Here is a 14,600-nt window from a genome sequence, read left to right on the forward strand (position 1 = left end):
GACTGGCAATGGCAAGGAAAGCGTTTCTGAAGAAGAGAAATTTGTTAACATCGAGTATAGATTTAAGTGTCAGGAAGTCATTTCTGAAAGTATTTGTATGGAGTGTAGCCATGTATGGAAGTGAAACATGGACGATGAATAGTTTGGACAAGAAGAGAATAGAAGCTTTCGAAATGTGGTGCTACAGAAGAATGCTGAAGATTAGATGGGTAGATCACATAACTAATGAGGAAGTATTGAATAGGATTGGGGAGAAGAGAAGTTTGTGGCACAACTTGACCAGAAGAAGGGATCGGTTGGTAGGACATGTTCTGAGGCATCAAGGGATCACCAATTTAGTATTGGAGGGCAGCGTGGAGGGTAAAAATCGTAGAGGGAGACCAAGAGATGAATACACTAAGCAGATTCAGAAGCATGTAGGTTGCAGTAGGTACTGGGAGATGAAAAAGCTTGCACAGGATAGAGTAGCATGGAGAGCTGCATCAAACCAGTCTCAGGACTGAAGACCACAACAACAACAACAACCCTTCCAATTGCGAAACTTATCTTTACCTTTTTTATCTTACTCTGGAAAAAATGGGTAATTTGCTGCTTTCTGAGGCTCCGTCATACTCTCACCGGTATTTGTTCATTCACTTGTTTCCCATTTACGACCTCTGGATACGGTTTTCTTCAACGGTTTCCAGTTTCCGTACCCTACATCTTCATTTCTGTTTCTCGTGATTTTTCTCATATATCACCAGTAGGAGTGCTTTTAGTTTACACTGCTTCTACGACCACCTTTAACCTCATTATCTGTAATGTTGAAGCTTTTTGCTTATGATGTAGAGCTTCCATGAACATCGATATACTTCTGTTATGTCCAATACTCCAATACTCCAAGCTGTTGTTCTTAGTTATGATATTTTATTTCACGTTCCGTAGCAAGTGCCGCAGTCGTTACTTCAGATATCAGTCATCATCCAACTCATTTATGAGTCTGCTTCACTGTCTGCAAATACTACGATAGTCACAGTAAAGGCTAGGTCTTGCATCTTTCTTCGTCCTCTAGGGCTGTACCCTTTTGTTCACTTATGAAGTCTTTTCTCTTCCAGTCTTTTCTTATAGTATTCCCATATATTCCAGTTTCCTTCTATCATTGTCCCAGCTTATACAATATTTAAATCTATTTTAGCCTCATGAATACTTATCCTACCTAGAGTATCCGCTGACTTATTTTAGAAATCTAATTTCGTCTGGTTATATACTATGCGCCTGTGAGGCGCAGTATGCATAACGCCATATTTCAGAATCGGTACCATCATTATTTTATAAATTTTTGCTCTCATATATTTCATCTTCCTGTTATTCAGTATTCTGCTGATGATCTCACATATGAATTAGGAACGTTGTTCCTTTATTTCTCTATCACTGTTCTTGTTCACATTTTTCCCATTTCCTAAGAAGCAGAAGTGTTGTCTTCCGAAATCTGTTCCAATTTCTACACAAAGATATTTTCTGTTTTTCTCACTCTTTGTATAAGGGTAATATCATTATGGTAAAAAAGAATACTTAATACTATATACCAACGTATTTATTCCAGGATTTATCCCTTTCTTCCATTGTTTTACACGTATATACCGAAAATATTGAATAATTTACCGCTCCCTCACCATAATCCATACTTCATTTTGATATATTATCCTTACTCCTAAACGTCTAAACCCTGTTACATAAACTGTTTTAAAAGCTGCGGAACTCCGGAGTTTATGTAACAGGATTTAGACATTGTAGGAGTAAGGATAATATATCAAAATGAAGTATGGAATATGATGAGGGAGCGGTAAATTATTCAATACTTTCAGTATATACGTGTCAAACAATGGAAGAAGAGGGATAAATACTGGAGTAAATACGTTGGTATATAGTACTAAGCATTGTCAAGGAGGACATCCAGTGTTATTCGTTAGACTACACAATTCATTCTGCTCAGTTACCAAATAAATTTTTGTCTGTTGCCCTATTTAAGACATAAATTGTTCTCAGATATTTCCCTCACGGAAAGAATGTCATATTTCTGCCAACATTTAAGTGATAACTGAAGAAACCATACTTCGCACAAGAGTACATCGAAATTCAGTAGCTCATTTGGTCCAGTAGTTTCGGGATTTTCTAATGTCAGTGTTTGTAGATATTTGAGACAGTATTGTCTTCCTATAATGAACTTTTTCCATCTCAACATTATAAACCCTTGAACTTTATCTTTCCCGTTATTTTTTCCCAAGATCTGTGGCACATGTCAAAATAGTTCCAGTGCCATCTGCAAGAATTCTTGTTGCACTGAGATTAAAAATGTTTTCTGCTAACGAACATATCAATAAGTAAAATAAGATATTCCAGTTACCGTAGAATAATGGATATAAGACACTAATTTAATCCAGAAAAGGAACTATTACCTCTATTATCATACTTTTATTGCCCGTGCTACAGATAACGGTCTATTCCTGTTAAGCAATGCGACTAGAAATACCATAAAAATTTATTTTAGCTTCAGTTTTTGGCCTCTAAAGACAGCAATTCAAAAACATCACAATCAGATCTGCATTCAAAAAGACCTCCCACCTAAGATCAAGCTGCATTTCACATAAAAATATGTGGACCATCTGCACCTGAATGACTTAAGTACTGAACAAAAACTGTCTTCCGCAGATGGATCATCCGCTGTTGCGCTTGGCTGGGGAGAGACAGAAGACGAAGGCGAACCGGATATCCTGCAGACTGTAGACGTCGTCATCATCGATCAAGCGACTTGCTCGCAGCTGATCGACAGCTTAATAACGGAAAACCAGCTGACTGACACTATGATTTGCACAGGCCCAGTCACAGGAGGAACCGGTGTCTGCTACGTAAGTACGGTATTTTATCTACACTCCTGGAAATGGAAAAAAGAACACATTGACACCGGTGTGTCAGACCCACCATACTTGCTCCGGACACTGCGAGAGGGCTGTACAAGCAATGATCACACGCACGGCACAGCGGACACACCAGGAACCGCGGTGTTGGCCGTCGAATGGCGCTAGCTGCGCAGCATTTGTGCACCGCCGCCGTCAGTGTCAGCCAGTTTGCCGTGGCATACGGAGCTCCATCGCAGTCTTTAACACTGGTAGCATGCCGCGACAGCGTGGACGTGAACCGTATGTGCAGTTGACGGACTTTGAGCGAGGGCGTATAGTGGGCATGCGGGAGGCCGGGTGGACGTACCGCCGAATTGCTCAACACGTGGGGCGTGAGGTCTCCACAGTACATCGATGTTGTCGCCAGTGGTCGGCGGAAGGTGCACGTGCCCGTCGACCTGGGACCGGACCGCAGCGACGCACGGATGCACGCCAAGACCGTAGGATCCTACGCAGTGCCGTAGCGGACCGCACCGCCACTTCCCAGCAAATTAGTGACACTGTTGCTCCTGGGGTATCGGCGAGGACCATTCGCAACCGTCTCCATGAAGCTGGGCTACGGTCCCGCACACCGTTAGGCCGTCTTCCGCTCACGCCCCAACATCGTGCAGCCCGCCTCCAGTGGTGTCGCGACAGGCACGAATGGAGGGACGAATGGAGACGTGTCGTCTTCAGCGATGAGAGTCGCTTCTGCCTTGGTGCCAATGATGGTCGTATGCGTGTTTGGCGCCGTGCAGGTGAGCGCCACAATCAGGACTGCATACGACCGAGGCACACAGGGCCAACACCCGGCATCATGGTGTGGGGAGCGATCTCTTCACTGGCCGTACACCACTGGTGATCGTCGAGGGGACACTGAATAGTGCACGGTACATCCAAACCGTCATCGAACCCATCGTTCTACCATTCCTAGACCGGCAAGGGAACTTGCTGTTCCAACAGGACAATGCACGTCCGCATGTATCCCGTGCCACCCAACGTGCTCTAGAAGGTGTAAGTCAACTACCCTAGCCAGCAAGATCTCCGGATCTGTCCCCCATTGAGCATGTTTGGGACTGGATGAAGCGTCGTCTCAGGCGGTCTGCACGTCCAGCACGAACGCTGGTCCAACTGAGGCGCCAGGTGGAAATGGCATGGCAAGCCGTTCCACAGGACTACATCCAGCATCTCTACGATCGTCTCCATGGGAGAATAGCAGCCTGCATTGCTGCGAAACTGGATATACACTGTACTAGTGCCGACATTGTGCATGCTCTGTTGCCTGTGTCTATGTGCCTGTGGTTCTGTCAGTGTGATCATGTGATGTATCTGACCCCAGGAATGTGTCAATAAAGTTTCCCCTTCCTGGGACAATGAATTCACGGTGTTCTTATTTCAATTTCCAGGAGTGTATAAGGGAGCCGATGTAGGCATGAAGAAAAGAGAGAAAAGTGAGATGCTGGAGTATGACACGGTTGTTTTCTATGATATTTCAATGCCATTCTCTTTAAGAATGTGATGCAATGCACTGCATGTACTGCAAAACCATATTTATACGCACACACGGGACAAGCGTCCTTTGCAGTAAAATGTCTCGCCTGTGCGGCACTATACACAATGAATGTACGAGTACAATTGGTAGACACATGGTTGATGACATGTGGAAGTTTGAGCCTGACAATGAGTCGTGCTCGGATAGCCTAATGGTCAGGCGACCGTTTGCGATAAGCGGGAAATCCGGGTTCGTGTCTTGGTCCCACACAAATGTTCATAGACGTCATTTTATTATACTGTTGATGGCTGTCCGTCCATATTCGAAACTGTGAATGTATTTCATTTACAGGGTTGCCACTATCTCTGCTAAATGTCATGTATGTCGAAGAAGCACTGAAGAATAATAGGTATGTGTGTGTTTACCCTCCCTGTAGTCCAAAATACAGTTAAATGTAACAGAATCGTGGCATATCCAAGAACATGTCTCTGGCGCTTCCCACCGTCTCCAAATTAGTTGCCTTCCCTGGTGCTCTTCGTAAGCCATTTCAAGATAAATGTTTACAGAAGGTAATCCGCACTTCTCGTGACGTAACAGAGATTTGTAAATGGTACTTAGGGGTCTCGAGGCATGTGCCCGCTTGCCTTCACATGTCTGCTTTTTTGTGAAGGCCTTACAATATGTATGGCTCGATGGTTTCGACCTAGATACTAGAGACTCCACTGCATACGTCATACTAGTACTAGTACTAGTTTTACTTACTTAATTAAATGTAAATTTCCTGGTTGTAATAAAAAGGATCTCCAATAAAAAATTAGATTGCACGTACATACAAACCCGTAATTTTTTTAAAAACAACATGGTAAGTTTAGCAACAAGTTTACAAAATATAGTCTTACATGCAACAGTAATGGTTCAACAATGAAGAAACGTCTACAGCTGTAAGGTCAGCACCTAAGCTCTCAATTTCTCTATTCGGAGAAATACTATCAAAACAAGACTTTTTTTTTACTTCTAGAAGGTGAGGGTAAAAAAAAGGAAATCGTAGCCTTGTTTTTCCATTCATTCCACGCTATTGTATCTCGATAGCATGTGCCAAAATTTTTTTTAAGAGACATTTTCTTCAGTTATTAAGGAGATGAGACCTGTATAAACTGAGAGAATCAGAGGTTGTAGAGTGATTCACAGGGCATATTAGGGAACGATTGACAAGAGCAGGGGAAAGGAATACAGTAAAAGACGAATGGATAGCTTTAAGAGATGAAATAGTGAAGGCAGCAGAGGACATAATAGATAAAATGACAAGGCATTGTAGAAATCCTTGGGTAGTACAAGAGATATTGAAATTGATTGATGAAAGGAGAAAATATAAAAATGCAATAAATAAAGCATGCGAAAGAGAATACAAACGTCGAAAAAATTAGATCGACAGCAGGTGCACAATGACTAAGCAGGACTGGCTAGAGGACAAATGTAATGGTGCAGAAGTATATATCGCTAGGGTAAGATAGATACTACCTAGAGGAAAATTAAAGAGAGCTTTGGAGAAAAGCGAATCATCTGTATAAATATCAAGAGCTCAGATGGTTATCCAGTCCAAGCAAAGAAGGAAAAACGGAGAGGTGGAAGGAGTTTATAGAGAGTCTATACAAGGAAGATGTACTTGAGGGCAATGTTATGGAAATGGAAGAGGACGTAGAGGAAGAATCTGACAAAGCATTGAAAGACTTAAGTCGAAACAAGTCACGGATGCAAAATACTAACACGGCTCCTTTACACAAGAATGGAAAAACTGGTAGAAGCAGACCTCGAGGAAGATCAGTTTGGATTCCGGAGATATGTAGGAAGACACGAGGCAATACTGACCCTACGACTTCTGACAGAAGTCAGGTCCAGGAAAGGCAAACCTACATTTATAGCATTCGTAGACTTAGAGGAAGCTTTTGACAGTGTAGACTGGAACACTCTCTTTCAAATTGTAAAAGTGGCAGGGATATAAAACAGGGAGCGAAAGGCTGCATTGTTAACAGCAGTACCAGTACATGTAATACACGATCAGAGGCATCATAGCGGTTTTCGGTTATAACTTTCGACTCGCTCGTTTCGGATACGGGGACCCTTACCTCAAATTGATACATTTATCCTTCTCCATCACTCTGTATCATAATCACGGGATCACTCCGTCCCCATACATACGTTTACAGGCGTTGATGCCTATAACTTTGACACTGTGTAGCGTCGTTGGATGACGTTTCTCGACATGGGTTTCTACATGAAACTTGATCTATTAAGTCTTCTCTCCTCTAGAACTTTGTTAGTATGTAATATGAATTGTGGAACACACTGTAAAAAAGAAAACATGTGTTGTACATCATAGAGAAATTTAAAACAAATCGGACCCTCCCTTTGACAAAATCCTGGCTACGACCTTGGTAACTGGGCTCAAATTTCACCCAGTGTTACCTTACCTTGAGCAACGTTGGGGAATTGAAGACAAGCACAGCTTTTTTTTCTGGTGATATGAGACATTTCGCTCACCACTGTCACGAGCCGTAGCAAACTTTTTCATGGGAGGTGTTGAAGAACGAGCGTTGAACAGTCTTCCCTTTCGGACAGCTTGCTTCTTGAGATATGTTGACAATAAGCTTTTAATCTGGCAGTGGGGCACTGTAGCAGTAAGTTGTTAATTTGAATGGTGTACAGTGGTGATGGAGGTTAGGAAGTTACCTTCATAGATGTGTTGGTCGAACGGAGATCAGATGGACGACTCGGACACTCTGTGTACAGAAAAACCGATGCATGCAGATCTGTGTCTAAAAGGATGTAGCTTTCACCATCCATCTCGGAAGAGAGCTATGCTGAACACGCTAGTACACAGAGCCAGAACTACACTCCTGGAAATGGAAAAAAGAACACATTGACACCGGTGTGTCAGACCCACCATACTTGCTCCGGACACTGCGAGAGGGCTGTACAAGCAATGATCACACGCACGGCACAGCGGACACACCAGGAACCGCGGTGTTGGCCGTCGAATGGCGCTAGCTGCACAGCATTTGTGCACCGCCGCCGTCAGTGTCAGCCAGTTTGCCGTGGCATACGGAGCTCCATCGCAGTCTTTAACACTGGTAGCATGCCGCGACAGCGTGGACGTGAACCGTATGTGCAGTTGACGGACTTTGAGCGAGGGCGTATAGTGGGCATGCGGGAGGCCGGGTGGACGTACCGCCGAATTGCTCAACACGTGGGGCGTGAGGTCTCCACAGTACATCGATGTTGTCGCCAGTGGTCGGCGGAAGGTGCACGTGCCCGTCGACCTGGGACCGGACCGCAGCGACGCACGGATGCACGCCAAGACCGTAGGATCCTACGCAGTGCCGTAGGGGACCGCACCGCCACTTCCCAGCAAATTAGGGACACTGTTGCTCCTGGGGTATCGGCGAGGACCATTCGCAACCGTCTCCATGAAGCTGGGCTACGGTCCCGCACACCGTTAGGCCATCTTCCGCTCACGCCCCAACATCGTGCAGCCTGCCTCCAGTGGTGTCGCGACAGGCGTGAATGGAGGGACGAATGGAGAGGTGTCGTCTTCAGCGATGAGAGTCGCTTCTGCCTTGGTGCCAATGATGGTCGTATGCGTGTTTGGCGCCGTGCAGGTGAGCGCCACAATCAGGACTGCATACGACCGAGGCACACAGGGCCAACACCCGGCATCATGGTGTGGGGAGCGATCTCCTACACTGGCCGTACACCACTGGTGACCGTCGAGGGGACACTGAATAGTGCACGGTACATCCAAACCGTCATCGAACCCATCGTTCTACCATTCCTAGACCGGCAAGGGAACGTGTTGTTCCAACAGGACAATGCACGTCCGCATGTATCCCGTGCCACCCAACGTGCTCTAGAAGGTGTAAGTCAACTACCCTGGCCAGCAAGATCTCCGGATCTGTCCCCCATTGAGCATGTTTGGGACTGGATGAAGCGTCGTCTCACGCGGTCTGCACGTCCAGCACGAACGCTGGTCCAACTGAGGCGCCAGGTGGAAATGGCATGGCAAGCCGTTCCACAGGACTACATCCAGCATCTCTACGATCGTCTCCATGGGAGAATAGCAGCCTGCATTGCTGCGAAACTGGATATACACTGTACTAGTGCCGACATTGTGCATGCTCTGTTGCCTGTGTCTATGTGCCTGTGGTTCTGTCAGTGTGATCATGTGATGTATCTGACCCCAGGAATGTGTCAATAAAGTTTCCCCTTCCTGGGACAATGAATTCACGGTGTTCTTATTTCAATTTCCAGGAGTGTATTTCGGAGATGGACCACCTCGGTTCCGAGATCAAGCGTCTGAAGACGATGTTCAGAAGGTATGGGTATTCTGTCCATAACTTTAGGTCAGCCTGATGACGAAACCAGGACGCCACTCGATTCAAAGAAGCCAAGGGGACCAACACACAGCGCGGTGCAACAACTAGCGAGATACGGACAGTCTTAAACAGGCAAGGATTCAGACCAGTCTTCCTGCCGCCCAGAAAAATGAAAGAAATGTTGCCGCGCATTAAATATAATACAATCCCTTGCGAGTGTGGCAAGAGTTACGTGAGCCAGTGTATACGGACGATTGCCGATCGATCGTCGTGCAGAGTTTTTTTTTTTTTTTCCCTAATTGAATTTCGATTCCCCCCCGAAGGGAGCGGGCTGGCGGCAGATTAGTACGCCGCTCTTCAGCGTACAGAATTTGTTTTGGTTCAAATGGCTCTGAGCACTATGGGAATTAACTTCTGAGGTCATCAGGGTCCTAGGACTGAACTACTTAAACCTAATTAACCTAAGGACATCACACACATCCATGCCCGAGGCAGGATTCGAACCTGCGACCGTAGCAGCCGCGCGGTTCCGGACTGAGCGCCTAGAACCGCTAGACCACCGCGGCCGGCGAAGCTTCTGAAATTAGACTTTGTGAATACAACTTCAATAGACACAATGCTCTTAGCAATGCATGAAAGCGTGCACTTGAAAAGAGAAAAACCCGGAGGTATACTTCCCACAATTCACCACCTGATGCGATGGATGGAGCTGCAAGCGACGCTAGATATAGAGCGGAAGCAAAATATATGGACGCAGAACGCGCCACCTCTGTACGTAATCCGGCCAATCAAATGCTGTTCTGGGGTTATGAAAAAGGAACCTTGCTATCTAACGGCTATCAGAGAGGCAGTTATCGATTGTATCGAACTGTTATTACCGAATCGCACGCCGTTAGTCAGTTATCGTGTTTTCGCGAGTTCGCGGAAGTATTTCTGCAATTGTGTTTTTCACGGACGCGTCGGCGGACGTGTGAAAGCGATTTCTGGCTGCTATCGGTTCCCTGTCTGATGATGACATGACTCCCGTCACGGACATCGCGTCGGACACTACAGTGGGTGAGACTGTACCACAACTACAGCATCACACCGCGAAACAAAGCCTGAAGGCTACCTGTGCACCACACACAAGAGCTAAATACCGGAGGAGAAGTACGAATACCACCGACGTCATCGCAAAGAAGCTTTAGAAGAAATACGACGTATGAAACAACTGCTTCCGGAGGATACAGACAATGATTCTGGGGAATTATCGTCGTATGGCTTAAACCGCGAAGCGACAGAATCAGGTCCTCACAGGACAACAAATCTGGACGATGAATCTATGGAATGCCAACCTACTGTTGACAGCGTGGCTTAGAAGGGGTTTCAATCAGTACAGCGCTGAGAGATCTTTCACCGCAGCGCTGTTCAGGCACTATAACGAGCTGCGCGACCTACCCTTGTCACTACAAACTGATATGACGCCCTCGTTGGAGCGTCGGTGCAAGAGCCTACGACCGCCGACCCGCCACCCCACCTCCGTCCGTCCCAAAGGCTCCCAAGATGTCACCCATAGTGGTTTAGAACTGTGCCAACGATGTTAAGCTGTGCCGCAACTTTAGGAAACAGATATGTGGTGGTTTACGAGCTGCATACACGGGAGATGGTGTAAAATTCTATATTGGCACCCTCGAGGATTATCAGAAGGTGTTCGGATTTCGCAAGAATCAACAATTACCATTTCACACGTTCGAGGATATCACCGGGAGGGATATGAAGGTGGTGGTGAAAGATTTTCCACCTTCGGCTACTGCAGAGGAAGTGCACAAAGCCCTACAAGATCATGTCTTTACCATAAAGGATGTAGACCAGTTCATGGTTAAGAGGCAGGGAAAGCTTCACCCACTGCCGGTGTAAACTGTGACACTACAAAAGGGAGGTAAATCTGGTTCCATCTATGGAGTTCGCTATCTGCTGTCGATGAAAGTGCGGATGGAGGATTACCGCTCCCGCAACGAACCTTCCCGATGTAAACTTTGTCAACGTTGTACACACGCATCTAATTATTGTTGGCTACCGACACGATGTGTTAAATGTGGCGCCATGCACCCCAGTACTGAACGTACACTACCCCCAGGCTCACCTCCTAAAAGCGCGGGTTGCCAGGGCCGTATGCATCATCCTGAAAGGGCTGTAGTGAATTTCAGAAAGCTCTCAAGAAGTTCCACACATCAGCCTCACGTCCTGCACAACCACAGCGGGAACGTGCAACTGTTCAAGACGGTATGAAACATGTAATGGCTGACACGGCTGGCGCGGCTGTTCCACAAGAAAAAAATGTTCAAGTGTGTGTGAAATCTTATGGGACTTAACTGCTAAGGTCATCAGTCCCTAAGCTTACTCACTACTTAACCTAAATTATCGTAATGACAAACGCACACACCCATGCCCGAGGAAGGACTCCAATCTCCGGCGGGAACAGCCGCACAGTCCATGACTGCAACGCCTTAGACCGCTCGGCTGTTCCAAAAGACGGCCCACCTCCGCCCCTCCCCCCTCCGCCCCTCCCCTTCCCTCTCTTCCCCTCCCCCGCCACCCGACAGGACCAGTGTGGACTGCAACTGCAACACGAAAGGGACGAACGTTTGCTTAGGCATTGCAAGATATACAGCGTGACGCTGGTTGTTCAAACTGAGGACACCTCGGGACAAAGACGCGGATGCTGTGCTCACCGAAGTGACAAACATTCTCAGATTTCTTAGCAGCCAGAACTTTCTACATAAGCTCATCACTGCTGGAAGAAGGGTGTTGACAGCTAAAGACACTGGCTCAACTTGAGGGGTCAGATTAACATCACGGCTGCACCGACAACATATCTTCGCATCTGCCTATGGAATGCTTCTGGAGTTCGCAATAAGAAACATGAACTGCAAGATTTCATTGCCTGTCACGAGATCGACATAGTCCTCCCGGTACAGAGTCACCTATGGCCAAATGAGACTTTCAAGCTTCGAAATACCGTCGGTTACCGCACTGACAGACATGCGTGACACGTGGTGACACAGCAGTTTACCTTCGGCGTAGTATTACTCAGCGGCATGTCAACCTACCCAATCCACAGGAGCTGGAGCGACTGTGGTTTCACTCTGGACAGATTTCGGAGAGGTCACTTTTGTGGCGGCATATCTTCGCCCTGCAGCAGATTTCGGAGAGGTCACTTTTGTGGCGGCATATCTTCGCCCTGCAGCACAGCTAATAGCACAAGATTTACATCATATCTTAGCACCAACGGCAAGACGTTTACTGGAGGCGACTGGAATGCGAAGTATCCTACCTGGAATTCATGTACCAACAACCCTAGGGGACTGGTGCTGCACAGTCTGGAACAGGACTTTGACCTGGAGATCTGGGGACCTCTTGAGACTGCCCAAACTAGCTCTACCGGCCATCAACGTCCAAATGTCCTTAACATTATTACCATCCAAGGACTGGGATTGACATCCCTCTTGCTACTGTCTACGACTTATCGTCGAACCATGATCCTGTTCTGGCGTCGTTACCACGGACAGGTCACCTACCGAATCAGCAAGTTCACCAGGAAGGTAACTGGTCCAAGTTCAAGAGGTACTTAAATAATAAAATCGAGCCTACACTGGAGGTTCAGACCCTGGCCCAAATCGATTATGCCGTCAGTTACTTAACGCGGAAGCTCCGGAGGGCACATAAACTGTCGGCTATAACGGTTCTTGAGGATTTCCAGATCCACGATCCGTTGCCTCCCTTACCTGAAGAACTACAGCTACGGAAGAACCGGTACCGGAAGTTATGTCAACGGTCTCGCAATCCAGTTTACCGCCAATGAGAGCATCGTATGGAAAGGCAGCTTCAACGGCAATTACTTGAATGGCAAATGGAAACGTGGGAGGATAAGACGTCCTTCTCACTCTTGCAAACCAGAGAAGAATGGCCATTAGTGAAAAACTTGAGGCCCACACCATGCCCAGACGACCGTTTCAGACTCCTCATGGAACAACAGAAGACCTTCTCGCAAAAGAGGAAGCATTCGCGATGGCGTTTGAGCGACAAATGATGCTTCTCTGAACAGAGCCCAGAGAGACCATGAGTATGCCACCGTACAACTCGTCGATCGGATCGTCACTACTCCTGAACCGTTTCCGTCCCCGTCTAACACCTAGCGAAATTAGAACTTTACTCAGGAAGCTAAATGGGACCTGGAGTTGACAAGATCAGCAAATTACACCTGAAGAGCTTGGCATGTAAGTTATTTGTGCTCTCGAGAACCATTTATAGTGGCTGTCTCTTGACAAAGTATTTCCCCTCTTTGTGGAAGATCGCCAAGGTAGTTTCTATTCCCTACACCAGGAGGACGTTACCCTGGCAGCAAATTACCGACCCATTAATCTTTTTCGTGATTTGGGCAAAACCTTCGAGAGAGTCATCCAGGCTTGCATTTTGGAACTACTTGTGGCAGACGGTACAATTAGAGCAAAACAGTATGGCTCCCAACCTAAACTATCCACGGAGCTGCAACTATGTTGCCAGAAATTTCAATTTGCCTAGTGCTACTGCAGCGGTCTTCTTAGATATTGAAAGGGCCTTTGAGAAAGTGTGGCGGGAACAGTTAAATCGGAAACTGGGTGAACTGACGTCGATACCCAATTGTTATGTGAAACTTACAGCTAGTTTCTTGACAGACAGAAAGACAATTGTTACTGTAGAGGGCGAATGGTCTATTACCCAACTGCCGTATGTGGGGTTGCCTCAAGGATTCGTTTTATCCACACTACTGTTTAATATCTATGTCAGTGACATGCCAAATGTCACAGGGATACAAACTGCGCAGTTTGCCGAATGACGCGGTTTTTCTCACCAGTGGCAGACGTATTCACGGCAACATTCGACGCCTTCAGTGTGAACTAGGTGCCACAACCGCTTGGTGTCAGACCAATAAAGTGCAACTAAATCCTGCCAAGACGACAGACATCTATTTAAACAAGGAACGCCCCTCGATGCCCAACAGCTAAAGACTGCATGGACGGGATATCCCCTGGAGGGACATTGGTCACTTTTCTGCGAGTCACTTTGGACAAACACTTCTTTCTCCATTAACGTGTTGACCTTCTCCGGAACAAAGCTTTTCGTACGGCCAAGAAACTCCTCCTTGTTTTCAAGGGTGCTGACCTCAGAACCACAGCAAAGCTTCGGTTATATAAGACCTCCGTGTTCTCTAAGACACTGTGTGGCAGCTCGGTTTTGGGGGTCTTGCTATGTTGTTGTTGTGGTCTTCAGTCCTGAGACTGGTTTGATGCAGCTCTCCATGCTACTGTATCCTGTGCAAGCTTCTTCATCTCCCAGTACCTACTGCAACCTACATCCTTCTGAATCTGCTTAGTGTATTCATCTCTTGGTCTCCCGCTACGATTTTTACCCTCCACGCTGCCCTCCAATGCTAAATTTGTGATCCCTTGATGCCTCAAAACATGTCCTACCAACCGATCCCTTCTTCTAGTCAAGTTGTGCCACAAACTTCTCTTCTCCCCAATCCTATTCAATACCTCCTCATTATCTTCAGCATTCTTCTGTAGCACCACATTTCGAAAGCTTCTATTCTCTTCTTGTCCAAACTATTTATCGTCCATGTTTCACTTCCATACATGGCTACACTCCATACAAATACTTTCAGAAACGACTTCCTGACACTTAAATCTATAATCGATGTTAACAAATTTCTCTTCTGCAGAAACGATTTCCTTGCCATTGCCAGTCTACATTTTATATCCTCTCTACTTCGACCATCATCAGTTATTTTGCTCCCTAAATAGC

The 14,600-nt window shown here is 46.4% G+C and overlaps 1 protein-coding gene across 1 annotated transcript in view; it reads left to right on the forward strand.

The window, feature by feature from the left end:
• The window catches only part of LOC126234780 (trypsin-1-like), a 64,874-nt gene that overhangs the window by 33,957 nt on the left and 16,317 nt on the right, over positions 1-14,600 (forward strand). The window contains exon 6 of the mRNA XM_049943529.1: positions 2,689-2,885. Coding sequence (XP_049799486.1) covers positions 2,689-2,885 — 197 coding nt within the window. The remainder of the gene's footprint in view (positions 1-2,688; positions 2,886-14,600) is intronic.

The sequence above is a fragment of the Schistocerca nitens genome, chromosome 2 (genome assembly GCF_023898315.1).
Source record: "Schistocerca nitens isolate TAMUIC-IGC-003100 chromosome 2, iqSchNite1.1, whole genome shotgun sequence".
NCBI lineage: Eukaryota > Metazoa > Arthropoda > Insecta > Orthoptera > Acrididae > Schistocerca > Schistocerca nitens.